At 36.8% G+C, this 17,971-nt stretch overlaps 1 protein-coding gene across 1 annotated transcript; it reads left to right on the forward strand.

Moving 5' to 3' along the window:
• Nucleotides 1-8,866: 8,866 nt before the first annotated feature.
• LOC101350541 (cholesterol 7-alpha-monooxygenase) lies at nucleotides 8,867-17,491 on the forward strand. Its single transcript, XM_004372576.2, has 6 exons — nucleotides 8,867-9,006; nucleotides 10,498-10,738; nucleotides 11,645-12,231; nucleotides 14,426-14,556; nucleotides 16,144-16,319; nucleotides 16,887-17,491. Exons 1-6 carry the CDS (start codon nucleotides 8,927-8,929, stop codon nucleotides 17,184-17,186), a joined length of 1,515 nt encoding a protein of 504 aa, XP_004372633.1. The 5' UTR covers nucleotides 8,867-8,926; the 3' UTR covers nucleotides 17,187-17,491.
• The last annotated feature ends 480 nt before the right edge of the window (nucleotides 17,492-17,971 follow it).

A 17,971-nucleotide genomic window follows, 5' to 3' on the forward strand; every position in this document is an offset into this window, starting at 1 on the left:
GTCTATTCTGGAGAATGTTCCATGTGCATTGGAAAAGAATGTGTACTTTGCAGCGGTTGGATGGAGTGTTCTGTATATGTCTACGAGGTCAAGTTGGCCAACTGTGCCCTTTAAAAGTCTTCTGTATCTTTGTTGAGCTTGTTTCTAGATGTTCTGTCTTTTACCGAGATTAGCGTGTTGAAATCTCCTACTATCATGGTGGAACTGTCAATTTCTCTTTTCAGTGAGGTTAGAGTTTGTTTTATGTATTTTGGAGCCCTGTTGTTGGGTGCAGAGATGTTTATTATGGCTATGTCTTTATTATGGATCGTCCCTTTAATCACCGTATAGTGTCCTTTTTTGTCTTTTATGGTGGATTTTGTTTTAAAGTCTGTTTTATCTAAGATTAGTATTTCCATTCCTTCTCTTTGCTTGATATAGCTATTTGCTTGATATATTTTTTCCATCCTTTTATTTTTAATAAATTTATATCTTTGTTTCTAAGGTGTGTCTCTTGTAGACAGAATATTGATGGATCCTGTTTTTTAATCCATTCTGTCACTCTCTGTTTATGGTGCATTTAGGCCATTTACATTCAGTGTAATTATTGATAGGTGTGAGTTTCTTGCTGTCATTTTGTACTTCTTTTTTTGTGGTGCTGACATTTTCTTTGTTCCTCTTACTCTTCTGTGCTGAATTCCTTTTGTTTGTGGATTTTATTTTCATTTCTTTTGTTTTTGTAGATTTTATTTTCACTGAGACTTTGTTTTTCTTCTTTATTTTGATAAGTAGATTTGTTAAATTTCTTTCTGGTTACCTTGAAATTTACCTGCATCTTCCTAGATTTGAAGGAGTCTATTATTACTTGGTATCGCCTTGCCTTCCTCTCCATTAGAAGGTTCTATGCCTACACCATTTATTCCCTCTTTTATTGTTCTGATGGTGTTGTCATTTACAGATTAACCTCTCTGATTCCCTGTTGTAATTCTTTTGATTTTGGGTAGTCCTTGAGAGTTCATTTCCTAGGTTGGTATCTGGCTGGTATGATCCTGCATCCTAGATTCATCCTGTGGTCTGATGTTGTTTGCTCTTAGACTGAAGGACTCTGTTTAATAATTCGTGTAAGTTTGGTTTGGTTTTTACATAGTCCCTTAATTTCTGTTTATCTGGAAATGTCCTAATTTCACCATCATATTTGAATGGGAATTTTGCAGGATATGTTATTCTTGGCTGGAATTTTTTTTTCTTTCAAGGTTTTATATATGTCATCCCTTTGCCTTCTTGCCTGCAAGGTTTCTGCTGAATAATCCGAGCTTAGTCTTATTGTTTCTCCTCTGTATGTTTCTCCTCTGTATGTGACTTTTCGTTTTTCTCGAGCTGCTCTCAGGATTCTTTCTTTGTTTTTGGTTTTAGCAAGTGTAATTATGATATGCCTTGGTGATTTTCTTTTGGGTTTTATCCTATATGGGGTTCGTTGACCTTCTTGGATGGCCAGCTTTTCATGTTTCATGATATAGGGGAAATTTTCTGTCAGCAGTTCTTCAGTGATCCTCTCTGTGTTTTCTGTTTTTTCCTCCTGTTCTGGAACTCCGATTACTTGCAAATTTTTGCTTTTGATTGTATCCCACATAATTCTCAGGGTTTCTTCATTTTTCTTTGTTCTTTTTTCCTGATTTTTCCTCGAACAGAGTTGTATCTAAGTGTTTGTCCTCAATTTAGCTGATCCTGTCTTCCATCATTTTGAAACTGCTCCTCAGCCCTTCTAGGATACTGTCCATTTCTGAAATCTTCTTGTTTATCTTTTGGATTTATAATTGTTGTTTTTCTATGATTTCTAGTTGTGAATTTATTTTAGCATTTTGTTCTTGTATTATTTTCCTGAATTCTTCCATTTTTTGTCTGTGTTTTCCATGAATTTGTCTGCCTTTTCCATGAATTTATCTATTTTTTCCTCAGTTTTGTCTGCTTTTGCTTCAACTCTTCGATAGCTCTGAATATTAGAGATTTGAATTCCCTATCCGGTAGTTCTAGTGCCTTTTCTTCTACTGTAAAGTCATCTGGTGTTTTATTTTGGACTCCTACTGTAACCATCCTGTCCTGTTTTTGTATATGTTTTGATATTTTCTGCTGTCTTGGGGACATTCAGTAGTTATTTTCCCCATTTATTGATTGTAGATTTGTTTGTTTCCTCCTGCTTTTTTGTTTTATTTGGTTTTGTCTGAGCACGTGGGCTGTGTGTTCTTTATTGTTTGCTTATCTGTGGGCACGATAGTTTTCCCCTCCTTGTCCAATGGGCAGGCGCAGTTGCTCAGCTATGGTGTAGCAGGGCAGGTCCAACTGAAGGGGAGTTGCTGGGATGGGTTGTTTGTGGCTTGTGCTAGGGCTGACCTGGCAGGCTAGGAATCAGTACAGGGCAGGTTCTGGTAGGTTTTGCCTGTGCTACTCGGGGGTGTGATGTTCAGCACATGGTGTAGGTAGGCAGTAAGGAGGGGGAAAATTGTGATGTGTGGAGCTAAGATGGATATGGGAAAGGGGAAAGAGAAATGGGAGCCAAAAACAAACAAAAAAGAGTGCTAAGGTAGCTTGCCTTGGGAGTGGAGCAATAAGAGAAATTAAGAAAAACAAAATGAAAAAAAAAAAGAAAAAGGGTAAAAGGAAAAAAAAGAAAAGAAAAGCCCCCAGTGATCCCACTGATGTGGCTGCTTAGATTGGGGAAGTGGCTCCCAGGCCGCGAAGTACAGCCTGGCTAGAAGGGGTAGAGGTGTCACACAGCGCCAGGTATTCAGAAGACAGGAAGAGAAGGTAAGCATAGAGAGACAAGAAACTGAGAAATGAAGAAAGACAAAAAGAGAGAAAAGAAATGGAAAAAAAAAAAAAAAGAAACCCCCACCCCGGGATCCCACCACAAGGCTGTGTGGACTGAGGAAATAGCTCCCAAGCTGCACAGTACAGCCCAGCTAGAAGGAGCTCCCAAGCTAAGAAAAGAAAAAGAAAACAACCAAATCAAAACAGAACAAAGCAAACATACAAAAGCCCCGGGGATCCCACCAGCGAGGCGGCGCAGGCTGGGAAGCAGTTCCACAGTTGAGTGGTGTTTCACAACCTTTCAGGAAGAAGAAAAGATGGCACATGGAGCCAGGTATTTGAGAGAAAGGAGGGGAAGGTGGTGAGAGGTATGGGAGAAACCAAAAGAAGCAGAAAAAAGCCACATCAGCAACAAACAAATGGCACTCAGGGAGCCGGCCAATGTGGGGGATAGAATCCAAGTGGCACAGGACTGAAGCCAGCCTCCCTGCCAAGAGTCTGTGGTCGCAGGAAGCAGAGGAGGTCGAGTGGGGGTGAAAAAGTTTGGGGGGGTGGGAAAGCATATATCACTGGTTACTGATTGTTCTGTCTTCTGCTAGGAGTTCTGTGAAGCTGCTTTCCCATACTTCATGTATGCTGATCTCCAACAGGAGTCCAAGATGGTGAATCTGTGCTGCATTATCTGATGGGGACCTCTGCGCGTATCTCTCGTCGCTGTCTGTTCTCTGTCAGTTTCTTATTTCATTTGGTGTTTGGCTGAGTTCTTTGTTTCTTCATTTGATGCCTAGGGTTTCAAGATTGATGTTTGTCTTGGTTTGACTTAGTTTTTCGGGTCTTTGCTGTGGAATGACGGCATGGTTCTTCTGTCTATAGCACCATGTTGCCTGGAAGTCCCAAGCCTTCCTTCTGAACTAGCGTCCCCAGTTAAGATTCTCCATTCTTTCATGTTGACTAGCTCACATAGTTAAGACCATTTAAATCTCATCAGAGATAGATTTTACAAAAAGTGAGAAATATCAATCTATCTTCGAGAGATAAAGCATTCAACAGATCCAGACTCAGAGATGACTCAGACATTAGAATTATCAGAAGGCAATTTAATTTAACCATGGTTAGGATGTTAAAGGATCTAGTGGAAAAGATGGACAATTATTATTAATAGATGGGGAAATTTCAGTAGAAAGATGGAAACTATACAAGAAACAAGTGGAAATGCTAGGGGAAAAAAAGTGAGAGCAGAGATGAAGGATTCCTTCAGTAAATTTATCAGTATACTGGAAACTACAGAAAGAAGAATCAGCAGACTTGAAAAAAGGTCAGTAGGAATTACACAAACTAAACACAAAGAGTAAAAAGAAAAAAAAAAAGAACAGCTGTGGGATACTATCAAACTATCTAATGAGAAGAGCGTGAGAGATGGACAGAACAATATTTGAAGAGATGGTGGCCAAGAATGTTCCAAAATCAATGAAAGAAACAAACCAGAGATTCAAGGGTGTAAAAAGCCTGAACAGATCATTGTCAAATTTCTGAAAACCAGAGTTAATGAGAAAATCTTGAAGGCAGCAGAGTGAGAAACGTATTACATACAGATCTAGCACCACGGCCTGGTAAAACAATCCTTGTCTGACTGAGCCAAGCAGGAGCTGTGACTGGCAATTTGACCTGCTGCTGGGTTTGTCATTCTTGTCCTTGTTCTATGAAAACATAAAACCTCATGTGAACTAGTCCTAGTATCCCAGAGTCTGGAGCTTCTCCAGGCTTCTGTCCCTTAATGATGTTGCTGTCGTGTAAATAGCAGTGTACTGGCTTTCAAAAATGAAAGGAAGGGTTTTCTTAGCCCAAGATTTGTTGGTTCCAGAATGTGGGTGGAAAATTAGGCCCTGATTCTATAAGTGGGGTGTATACAGTTCTTTCTAGGACTCTGGTTCATGGCTCCATACGTCAGAGTTATGGCTCTTCCTCTTGTTTCTTTTGATTACACAGGAGGTGTCAGTGTACATGGTCATGCACTAGAGGGCAGTATGGGCGTTCACCTTTTTTAAAAATGGTACTGAACCAGATTTCCAGCACAAGTGCATTTGTGCATTAGGGGAAAAAGAAATGAATGAATTCTAAAACAACCAAAATTTCATTTATTTTCATATTACCATCTTATTTTTGCTGTGGTTGGAACATAATGAATATTTTCCATAAATGCATATTAATAAGAGAAAAAAGAAAGCAAATTTAAGACAAAAAACGTTACTAGAGACAGAGGACATTTTATAATGCTAAAAGGATCAATCCATCAATAAGATATAACAATTACGTATATGGATGCACTAACAACAGAGCTCCAAAATACATAAACCAAAACCAGACAGAATTGAAGGGAGAAATAGGCAATTCAATAAAAATAGTTGGATACTTCAATACCCTACTTTCACTAGTGGATAGAACAGCTAAGCAGAAGATCAACATGAAAATAGAAGGCTTGAAAACACCACACAAACTAGACCTAGCAGATATCTGTAGAACACTGCACCTTGCCCACAGCAGCAGAGTACACATTCTTCTCAAGTGCACATGAAACATTCTCCAGGATAGATAACATGTTTGGCCATAAAACAAGTCTCAATACATTTTAAAGAATTGAAAATGCACACAACAGAGACTCCCTGATGGAGCAGGAGAAAAGTAGGGTGCAGAACTCAAATTGTAGTAAAAAGACCAGACTTAATGGCTGAGCTGGAGATTCAAGTCCACCTACTTCAGAAGAAAGATCTGGTAAACTACTTCCAAAAAATCAGCCACTGAAAACCTTCTGGAGCACAGTTCTACTCTGACAAACATGGGGTCAATGTGAGTCAAAACTGACTCGACAGTACTGATATTAATTGGGGTGGGGTACTGGACTCAGACCCCATATTCTCAGAGCACAGAACAAGTTCTTCCTCAATACTTCAGTAGAGTGTGGTATTCTATGCTAATCCACACAAATAAAGGGGAAACTGGCAGGTTATGGAGGTATTAGAGTTTAGATAAACTCAGCTTATCATACCAGGCCTTCCTGGCAACTAAAACATAACCAACCAACCAACCGGTTGCTGTCAAGTTGACTCTGACTCATGGCAACCTAGTGTGTGTTAGAGTAGAATTGTGCTCCAGTGGGTTTTCAGTGGCTGGTTTTTTGGAAGAAGCAGCATATTAGGTGTGTGATAGATGCCATTTATCAACATGTGACAGCAGCAAGAAGTGACAATCTCAGAATGAAAGGTATAAACTATCTATAATAGGAAAAATATGAATATAAAGATTCAAGCCTCTGATTTTCCTCAGTCCAGAAGAGGAAAATAGGTCTGTGTGTCCTGGGCTTTTGTTGTTTAGAAATAGGATAATAAATGAGAGAGTAAAAAATCAAGGTAAGAGAAATGGAGGTAAATACTAACCAGATGACACTTGACACGAGTCCGTGAGGTTCTGAGAGGTGGTGAGGCACACAAGACTTAATTAAGCTTAAGTTTTGCTGTGGATTGTGAACATATTTCTCCTTTGTCATTTTAAAAGATTTTGATTTTTAAACAATTACAGATACACAGGAAGTTGCAAAGATAGTTCAGAGAGGTCCCATGTACCCTTTCCTTTACTGTTTTTGTTTGCTTTTGTCTGTATGAGAGGTGACTCTAAAGGATTAAATTGTTTTTCAATCATGTTTGGGTATTAGATTTGTGTTTCCTCTGACTGTGACAGACCATGTAAAGATTTAGCACTTTATATGTCATATTACAAATAAAAAAATACATTAACTTAAAAAACAGCGTATCAGTCTAAATATATATTTAATGTACCTAAAGTCCTAAAAAACCTAAACAGATTCTAAGAAAATCTTTTTACTGCCATATACAATCATTGATGTTAATAATTATGGTCATATATCATGTGAAAAAAAGATTTGTGATCTCTGTTTAAGGGGTCAAAAAGTATGAAATAAATCTATGGAGTCTATAGCTCAAAATAGGAAATGCCCCAAACGTCCATCAATAGTGACTCAGTTAAATAAATTATGGTACATTTATCAATGGAAGAGTATGCACACATTGAAAAGGATGAGGTATTTTCAACATATAATTTGAATCCACCACGTTTCTCCATCTCCTCTGCTACCAGCCTGTTCCAGGGTAGTATCATCTCTCGTCTAGTCCACTGTGGTGGTCTGGTCTCCTAACTGATCTTCCTGTTTTCACTCTTCCACTACCACTACCAGAAGACAAAGTGATCGTTTAAAATCATAAATCAGACTTGTCATGTCCCTGCTTAAAACTTTTGATTGTTTTGAACTTAGAATAAAATTGATAGTTTTTAACGTGGCTGCAATTCCCTCTATGATCTGGCTCCTACCTCTTTCTTTGCCATATCGTAAGCAATTTCCCCCTCATTCACCCTGCTCCAATCTATCCTGCTTTCTTTCTGTCCCCTAGACATGCCAAGCTCATCCTTGACTCAGTATCTTTGCATTTGGTCTTCCCTCTTCCTATAATGCTTTTCCTTCTGATTTTCCCATGGCTAATTCCTTCCTTTCGTGCAGATCTCAAATGCCACCTTGGAGAGACCTTCCCTGGTCAGCATATATATACAAAGTTGCCCCACATCCCACAATAGTTCTCTAGCACTCTATTTTATTTTACTAATAACACTTCGATCAATGTATTTGCTTACTTGTTTATTATGTCTCTGCACTGGAATAGTGTCTTCATTAGAGTAGGGAACCTGTCTATCTTGTTAATGTCTGTAACCAGAACATTTTTGAAGAGTTCCTGGTACATAATAGATGCTCAATTAATATTTATGTATGCATAGAAATCATGTTTGAAAGGATATATACCAAACAATAACAGTGGTTACCTCTGAGTGGGAAATTGTTGTTGTTAGTTGTCACCAAGTTGATGCTGACTCACGGCAACCCCATGCGTGTAGAGTAGAACTGCTCCATAGGATTTTTAAGGCTGTGACCTTTTGGAAGCAGACTGCCAGAACTGTTTTCCAAGGCGCCTCTGGGTGGGTTCAAATCACCAACCTTCTGGCTAGTGATGAGTGTGTAAACCATTTGTGCCACCCAGGGACTCCATGAGTGGGGAGTCACATTACCTGTTGCCATCGAATTGATTCAGACTCATAGTGGCCCTATAGGACAGAGTAGAACTGCTCCATAGGGTTTTCAGAGATGTAATCTTCATGGAAGCAGACCACTATATCTTTCTTCTGACGAGGGCTGGTGGTTTCCAACCGCCGACCTGGTTAGCAGCCGAGCTTTTAAGTAGCTGCTTGAGTAGGAAGAAAGAGAAATAAAATTATGACTTGACTTTCACTTTCTACCAAGATATGTTTCAGTTAGTCTTAAATTATTTGAAATAAAACGCATTACTTTAATTATCAGAAAAATTAATACATATTTTCAATTACAAAAAAAGGTTGATAGAAAGTTTTGATGCATAAAATAAGCCTTGTTTGTCTGGAAGATGTATTTATATGGAATACTTTATCCTTTGGAGATATTAGATAAGTAATGTGTTACTATATATAGTAAAATATCTATGATTTTGTAAAAGCACTGAAACATGAAGCAGCAGAAACATTTCACCAGTTTTCTTTCCTTTAAACTTGACAGCTGTATCTCTTTGGTAAATCATTTAAGTTGATTTCTTCTCACAAATGTAACAGATCGAATTATTAGTGCAATAAATAATTTATGTTTAAAAATACTATATTTTACATCTTTAATGGATATATTCATCCTGAACAGGTTTATTCGTTCTTTTTTTAGGCATACTACACTTGTAATATTAGCTGTTGTCCCCAGGTTCAAATGTTAAATCAACATTTGTCTGAGAGACCTTCAACTTATCAAGTATTGCAGGTCTTTGATTGTTCTGGAACTTCTTCTGATAGCTGTGGACTTAGTTCAAGGCCAGTTTATACCACTTTTTTTTTTTTTTCTCTAATAGGATGAATAAATGGTTAATTGTTTGCTTTGGTCACTCAAGTTCAAGTTAATGGATCAGGGTTCTATATAAAAACTGTAGCTGGAGTACCTGTTCAGCAACATTCTTACCTTTCTCATCATAGATTCTCCTCCCCAGGAGTTTTACACTAAATATTCAAAATGATGACAATATCTTTGATCTGGGGGATTGTTATAGTAGTGTGCTATTGCTTGTGGCTTATTCTTGGAATAAGGAGAAGGTAAGGAAAGTTTTATCTTTAAATTGTCTTTTAGTTCATTCATTTAATGTTCTTTTACTTTCACTATTATATAATAAATTTGGTTTTCTATATTTAGAAACATTTGCATTTTCTTTTTTAAATTTTTAAAGTGATTTTTTTTTTATAGCTAACAAAAGATATAATCACAGTATTTCCCTTTTTAGTATTGACACATACCAACGGTAATGCATAAATGTATAACATGACTCACAGAAACCTTGTAAGATCTCTGTGTGTGTTTATGTGTGTATATAAAGAAGAAGTCTGAATTAGTAAGGATGCAAGTGGCAAGTGGGAATCTGCAATGGAAAGGGTTTCTTTTTAGTATGTGGATAAAATAGATGCTCTGACTCATTAAATATTTTATTTTCAGCTAGTTCTTGTATTTTATATAGACTCAGTCCAAGTTTGGACCAACTATATAGCCTGTGTTGATTATTCTAGTACTGTTTTCTTATTAATGTTAACCAAACTTGGTGAACTGGGACAATTTTCTAAGTGTATGTGACATCAATTTTGTTTCATTTATTTATAGTTGGTTCAAGAATACAAGAAATACAAATAAAGTCAGAGTTGGAGCCATAGTTTATTTAACTTTGGATTGCCACAAAGAGTATTTTTTGGTGGGAGGGGGCAGATATCTTCTGTTACATCATTCTTAGAAAAAGAAGAACAACTCCCAGCGTATCTTCAGCTATGTAGATTGTTATGTATTGTCTACCATTTTGTCGTTTCATGTATTTTATTTCAGGCTTAATATCTTCTATTTTTAATTAGGCTAGTTATCCTCAAACTGAGAAATGGAAAAGAATTATTCTACCTTATGACTATCAAGAAAGACACTTGGTTATGGTAGAAAATAAAGAATTTCGTATTTTCTAACATAAACATTTAAAATAGCATGAAAGAGCATTGAATTACAATTGATGATTCTATCAATACTTACCTTACTCAATTTTGTTTTTTAAAAAGCTGATTTCTCAGATGAGATTCTCCTTCTCTTCAACTGTCATTACAGAATATAATCTTTAAGCTATGATGATTTTGAAAACTTCAATTCTGCATTCCTCTGTGTTATACATTATTCTATATCTTTAGAGAAAAAAATCAAATTAAACTTTTTGAATTACTGGGGAAGTGACGCTTTGAAAAACTATGAACAGTAGGCTGTAGGTTCATGTCTACACTGAGAGCAAGAATCTTGTTGGTCTTGATGACTTTTGTATCTTCATCATCAGGAAAAGTGACTAGCACCTAGTAGGCATTCAATAATTGTTTGTAGAATGCATAGATGGATGGATGAATTTAGTCACCATTTTCATCAACCTATCATGTAACTTTGTTGATATAATTCATTATTTTAGTAAAACAGTTAGGCACCATCAACAAAAGAAGCACCTATAAACCGTAAAGTAAATAAAAAACCAAATGTATAGTTTTCCATACCTATCGTATATTTGTGTTTTATAGGCAAATGGGTGAACCACCTCTAGAGAATGGGTTGATTCCATACCTGGGCTGTGCTCTGCAATTTGGTGCCAATCCTCTTGAGTTCCTCAGAGCAAATCAAAAGAAACATGGTCATGTTTTTACCTGTAAACTAATGGGAAACTATGTCCATTTCATCACAAATCCGATGTCATACCATAAGGTGTTATGCCACGGAAAACACTTTGACTGGAGAAAATTTCATTTCAGTACTTCTGCAAAGGTAATCTGTGTTGCATGTATACAGCATTCTGTTTGTTTCCTATCTTTTTTATATAAAAAAATATAAATCTATTTAGTAGTTTTGATATATTTAGATTTAAGGATAGAAATGTTCAAGATTGTTACCCTTATCTGGAGCTTCTTAGAAATACAGTAAGTCAAATTAGACATTGCCTCTTGGTACTAATCATTAAAAAAGTCAAAATAGATTTTCGACAGACACATGATAGATTTTTCATTTCTTAACCAGCCAATGGGGGTAAAATTAAAAATTAAACACCTTACAGAGCCAGATGGTGCTGTACTGTATGAGTAAGACAGATACCATCTCACTTAGGTCAACCATGTCTACACCAACCCCACAGTGCGTGTAGTGAAAAACTTAGGCATTCAATAATTATTCTACCATACTCATGCCACACAATCATTTAATTTTGTTGAAGAAATGACCAAGTATTATGGCATCATGTAGACGTAACTGAAGAGGCTCTGCTACGGAGAAAACAGTTAACCAATATTTATTGAGTTTCTGCAAAGAAATATTAGACATGGTCTGTGCCACTGAGTAGCTTAAAGTCTGGCTAAAATACATCTACAAAGAATATACAGGAGAACTAATGACACAAAACATTGTGAATTAGTACCAAATTAGGGTGTAATCAAGAAGAAATAGACAATCATGGTAGTCTAGAGAAGTTTTGCTGGAGAGCTGGGATTCAAACTGGGCCTTGAAGGAAGGGTATGATTTAGCCATTTACTTAAAAACTACTATGAAATTGTACATGAGAAGGCCAATTTACCTTTATTTAACAAGTAGAGAATTATGAAAGTATCTAATCTGTTTTTCGACCATTTCCTAGTGTTGCGTCTGTTTTAATTCTTTTTTCACATGTTTTATTTACTGCAGGTATTTGGGCATAGAAGTGTTGACCCAAGTGATGGACATACCACTGAAAACATAAACAAGACTTTCATCAAAACCCTGCAGGGTATTGCTTTGAATTCCCTCACAGAAGCCATGATGGAAAACCTCCATCTTCTCCTGAGACCTTCGGTCCTCCCCAAACCAAACATGGCTGCCTGGGTGACAGAAGGTATGTATTCCTTCTGCTACCGAGTGATGTTTGAAGCTGGGTATTTAACTCTCTTTGGCAAGGATCTCACAAGGCAAGACTCACAGAGAGTGCTTATGCTAAGTAACCTTGACAACTTCAAGAAGTTTGACAAGATCTTTCCGGCCCTGGTAGCCGGCCTGCCCATTCACATGTTCAAGACAGCCTACCACGCCCGGGAGAAGTTGGCTGAGGGCTTGAGGCACGAGAACCTCCGCAGGCGAGACGGCGTCTCCCACCTGGTCAGCCTGCGCATGCTACTCAACGACCAGCTCTCCACCTTCGATGACATGGAGAAAGCCAAGACGCATCTCGTCGTGCTCTGGGCATCTCAAGCAAACACCATTCCAGCAACTTTCTGGAGCTTATTTCAAATGATTAGGTAACTAGCAGCTTATTTATTTGCTTATTTTGGTAGAAAGCAGAAATTTCACCATTTTAACCTAAAAAAAAAAAAAAAAGGCACGTGGTACCTTTTCATGCCATCCATCAAGAATGTAATGTTGACACTTGCAAGTGATAAACATGTATCAACACATTCATCCCCACAAGGTTGTGAGCAGGTCTGACTGGTAAGCCTGGTTCATAGCAGCAGAGCAGTCCCAGGAAAAGGAATGGACCCGACTCCATAGGGCTCGGCTGTACTGGTGCTGGAGTCAACTCAGGCCATGTGGTCCAGCACCTTAGCTCTTAAGCGCACAATTCCTCATGACTACTGACTTAAGTTCATGAACAATCTTCATAATTGTAACATGTATTTACATGATCATTTCCTTATGGACAGCAATCAGCACAATGCCTCTACCTTATTCCTTTGCGCATTCACCGTTTGTTTTTTTCCGTTTTTCCCACTCAGTTAGTAAATGTTGTCTCACTGTTAACCAACTGTGATATCTATTGGTCAATCATAGCCTGTTATTATTGATAAGAGACTTGGCTAGTGTGTTAGTTATCTAGTGCTGCTGTAACAGAAATACCACAAGTGGAGCTTTAAAAAAGAGAAGTTTATTCTCTCACAGTCCACTAGGCTAGAAGTCTGAATTCAGGGCGCCGGCTCCAGGGGAAGGCTTTCTCTCTCTCTGTGGGCCCTCTCATCAGTCTTCCCCCAGACTAGGAGCTTCTCCGCACAGGGACCCCGAGTCCAAAGGATGTACTCTGCTCCTGGCACTGCTTTCTTGGTGGTAGGAGGTTCCCCTGGGTCTCTACTCACCTGTCTCTTTTATATCTCAAAAGAGATTGGCTTAAGACAGTATCTAATCTTGTAGATCTCATCAATATAACTGCTGCTAATCCATTTTATTACATCATAGTGATAGAATTTACAACACATAGGGAAATCACATCAGATGATAAAATGGTAGACAGTCATACCATACTGGGAATTATGACCTTGACAAGTTGACAGATATTTTTGGGAGAACACAATTCAATCCATGACAGCTAGATTTTGCCTTTTAAAACTGTATAGAACATATTTCCAAAGACTGGTTGGTGGATTCCAACTGCTGACCTTTTGGTTAGCAACTGTAGCTCTTAACCACTGTGCCTCCAGGGCTCCATATTTTACTTAATATGATTTATTTCCAAATTGTTAACCTTTTGAGAAATTGTTGTTCGAGAGGATCATTAAATTATTGCAGTCAAATTGGATGTTTAATATCACGTAGGTAGGCATAAAGTCACTATTCCATTGAATTGGGCATGCCAAATTTCCATTGATGGCTGGTAATTCAATGACTTCAATATGAAAATATTTTAAAACTTAATTTTAGAAATAAAAACCCATCACTAGTTAGTCTCAAATGTTAAATGTCTTCCAAAGTTATTACTTGGGATAGCCCTGTCCGGAATAAATTCACATATTTATAGTAGGGTTACTTGATCAATTTAATACCATATAGGTAATAGTAGCCATACTTTATGGTAGTCACACAAATACTTTTCAGTCCAACATTAGTGAAACTCAGTGTATTGTAATTAAGTAATATAGATCCATACCACAGCTCTGATGCTCCAATGAACTTTAATGCCCTAAAATGAAGTAGCCTTAATTTCGCAATTCAAAGTGCTGTAACAATAAATTGCAATATAAATGAAATCATGGAATAAATTTTAAGAGTAAATTTAATTTATCCATTTGGAGTTCAGCTAGGTACTTTATCATTTTTATCTTAGATATAATTTTTCCTTCTAAATTACTATGCGTTTGACCAATTTGACCCTTCAGTCCTTATTAAAATCATGTATTTATAAAAGTCTGGCCACAGTTTTCTTTTATATAGAAAGGACCATTTAAGGCAATAGTTCTTGCCAATATCCAAGCACAATTATAAGAGAGAGTCAAAAGTAGATGAGAATATCCTTTTCCCACCTTCTCTTGTATCTGTTGTTGTTAGTTGCCATTGAATCAGCTCTAACTCATGGTGACCTTATGTATAACAGAACAAAATGTTACCCGGTCCTGTGCCATCTTCATGGTCATTGATATAACACCTAGTTAAAAGAAGAGGGAAAATGCCTATTTGCAGATCTGTTGGTATATCTGTACATCTTTCTTTTCTCTTAACTTTTAACAGGAGTCCTGAAGCAATGAAAGCAGCTACTGATGAAGTGAATAGAACATTAGAGAATGCTGGTCAAAAAATCAGCTTTGAAGGCAATCCCATATGCTTAAACCAAATGCAACTGAATGACATGCCAGTCCTAGGTGTGCTTGCTATGCTTGCCTTTCATTTCCCCTATACCACTACTAACAGCCCTCGTCAGTAGGTACTAAGTCCTTAATAAGTTCTAGGCATTATGCTAAGTATTTCAAATATGTATTGTCTTGTTTAATTCTCACAACAATCTTATGATAAGGGACTATTATTGTTTCTGTATTACAAGTGAGTAAACTGGTACTTAGAGGTTCAGTTACTGCCCAAAGTCAAGTGGTACAAATTACAGCCTTAATGTATGACTCTCAATCTACACTGTCATCCTCTACCATGTGCTACCCTCGTCTGTCTCCATTGTTATTACTCTTACCTGACACTAAAGTTATGGCTAATGGTAGCATATTATCAATTTTAATAAAATAAAGGGAGAAAAAGTACCATCAAGGAACCACAATTAGCTTCAGTTATCTCTGGTTGATGGGATTGAGGGTTATTTTATTTTTCTTCTTTTTGCTTTTCTATATTATATAGAACCACAGAAGAACTGTGTTTTTATAGTAAGAAAGTGTTTTGGTTTTTTGTTTTTTTTTTTCTCTAAAGGAAAGAAACCACTCTATGTTTTCAGGGGCAGGGTCTTAGTGGAACGGACTTGGAGGCAAGAAACTTAAGCTGCATGGCAACTCTGCCCCTAACAAGGGAGACCTCAAATGTGTCACTTCTCTTTTGGGGACCTTACTTTTCTCGCTTGTAAAGTGAAGTGCTAACATTCTCTGGGTTTATACAGGATCACGTGATGAGCACCAAAAACAGAATTGTTAAAAAGATAAAATACTGAAACATCAGGCTGAATCTTCTCATTTGCTCTGTATATATTGAACTATTATTCACAGGGTAGTTCTTTTTGTCCCTGTACTATATTTTTATGCAAACAACACACATATTATACGTTTTTTGCCAACTGTACAACCCCCTCGCTATTATCGTAAGTGAGCTATGACATGCATTATATGTGTGGGAGTATTATTTGTGAAAATACGTTATATCTTTGCTCAGGCAGAAGGACATTACCATACAATATCAGATAGTGTATTGATAAAATGTGCTCTTCTAAACATTGAATTGAAGTTGTGTTAAACACCTGGAAAAACCTTTTTATATAAATATGTTATCAGCATATTTAATCTCAAAAGTGATAAACTTTGAATAATTCATATATAAATGATATATTGATTTTTTCAATTTTATTAGTTGTTTATTTTCATGTAGAAGTATGATTACTTTTTCATAAAATTATGAACATCTAACTCCCATTGATGACCAAGAATATTATATCTTTATCAAAAAATTACTATTAGCTCATATTATTGGATTGAAAAACACATTTCAACACGACTGAATAATTAACTGATAACAGTATAGCAATAACTGAAAAAAGTTTGGGAAATTTTTATCCAGCCACTTTCCGTGGTCTGTTCATCTTTGTGTTCTAGGCTATTAGAAGTATATCTGACTCCATATTATGTGGTCTTTAAATACTTGATTTGTTCTTCCTTTTTTCCTTCCTTCACTCCCTTCCTCCTTCTCCCTCCCTCCTTCTCTCCTTTTCTACCTTCCTTCATGTCTTTTAAAATATTTAGATAGCATCATCAAAGAGTCTCTGAGGCTCTCCAGTGCTTCCCTGAACGTCCGGGCTGTGAAGGAGGATTTCACTTTGCACATAGAGGATGGTTCCTTCAACATCCGCAAAGATGACTTCATAGCTTTTTATCCTCAGTTGGTGCACTTAGATCCCAGAATCTATCCAGACCCTTTGGTAAGTGGTTGTTCTTCAGAGTCCAGTGTCCTGGTGATGTCTACCCAGATCTAAATGAAGAGGAAATTTACCAGTCATTTGAGCATTGTGGCCAGAGGGATTGTCCCCTTAATTATGTCAGATATTCATATATTTTGGAAGATGTGGATAATGGCCTGAATTTTTATCCCTATTTGTCATCATATAATCTCTGCTAGATTATACTTGTAATCATGATAATAAAGCTGCCGCTTTTCTTTTTCCTTAAACATTACCTGCTCCCAAATCCAGAATATTGGATAACATACTGACTCATCTAGTTTCTGATCTGAATCTTCTTCCTAATTCTGCCTAACTAAAGAACTAGTCTCCAAGACAGGGCAGAGGGTATCATAAAATTTTCCCATTCCTTTAGTTCTCATTAAACTCCCATTCTTTATTACTTTATGATCCACAATGGGGTGTTTACTAAATTACTAATGAATTAGATTAAAAAATAAAGTTACTGTCAGCATTCCCAGGTCAAGAAAGAGATGCATTCCTTTAAAATTATCTTATGGGTTTGTTTTCTTTGTATTTTTATTGCAGACTTTTAAATATGATCGATATCTTGATGAAAATGGGAAAGCAAAGACCAACTTCTGTTGTAATGGACTCAAGTTGAAATACTACTACATGCCCTTTGGATCAGGAGCTACAATATGTCCTGGGCGATTATTTGCTGTTCATGAAATTAAGCTATTTTTGATTCTGATGCTTTCTTATTTTGAACTAGAGCTTGTGGACAGTCATGTTAAATGTCCTCCTTTGGACCAGTCCCGTGCAGGCTTGGGCATTTTACCACCATTGAATGATATTGAGTTTAAATATAAATTCAAATATTTGTGAATCTATGGTTGCAAAAAGAGGCCACTAGAAGATGTTGCGGGACCGCAGAACACCACCACTTAACAGTCCCTCTGGACAAATGCATTTAGTGAAACTACTCGGCAGATCCAATGCTGTTTACCAAAGCTTGCTTGTGAATCATAACGTTTTGGTGACGGTTTCTAGATCTCAGAATCTCAATCTGTGCTACTGAAAAGAACTAGTCTCTAAAAGCACAATAATTTGTTTTCCTTTGAATAAGTGAATGAATGTTCATAGCCAGGGACTGAACTTTATCATTTTCACAGGAAAAAAATGTCTTTTTTTCCCCCAGAATGAAGATATTGCAATTGGCAGACTGTTTTTTTTCCTAAGGAAACTGCTGTATTTTAATAAAAACCACCTAACAATTTTGAGAAGGTATAAATTCACGTTTTAGTGAAACTGCACTATTTTTTGACTATATAGTGGGGTTCTTCAGGTGTGAACATATTATTACAAAGAATAGTTTAAAGGAGTATATCTTGTCTTTTAATAAAGAGGAAATATATTTTAGCTTTCTCTGTATCTAGTATTCTGAGCTTTTGAAATGATTATCTCAGTGTCTTTAATACATTAAAGATGGTTTTCATATTTTCCCTTTATGCTTTAATTTATTGTTGCTGGAAACTCTAATGTCTATGACAGGTTTCAACTGTCTTATCTATACTTTGATTTGATTCCATATTAATAAGAAGATTTTTTTAGAGATTAAAAAGGAGTTTTTCTGTTATTACTAAATATATATCAATGAAAAGAATGTTACT

Source organism: Trichechus manatus, unplaced genomic scaffold (assembly GCF_000243295.1).
Source record: "Trichechus manatus latirostris isolate Lorelei unplaced genomic scaffold, TriManLat1.0 scaffold00018, whole genome shotgun sequence".
NCBI classification, from domain to species: Eukaryota; Metazoa; Chordata; class Mammalia; order Sirenia; family Trichechidae; genus Trichechus; species Trichechus manatus.

Excerpts from the sequence above, each read along its gene's own strand:
- LOC101350541 (XM_004372576.2), top strand. The coding sequence starts at position 8,927 with ATGATGACAATATCTTTGATCTGGGGGATTGTTATAGTAGTGTGCTAT. Across the intron at positions 10,739-11,644 it reads ATTTCAGTACTTCTGCAAAG|GTATTTGGGCATAGAAGTGT; the intron begins GTAATCTGTGTT and ends TATTTACTGCAG. Across the intron at positions 12,232-14,425 it reads AGCTTATTTCAAATGATTAG|GAGTCCTGAAGCAATGAAAG; the intron begins GTAACTAGCAGC and ends AACTTTTAACAG.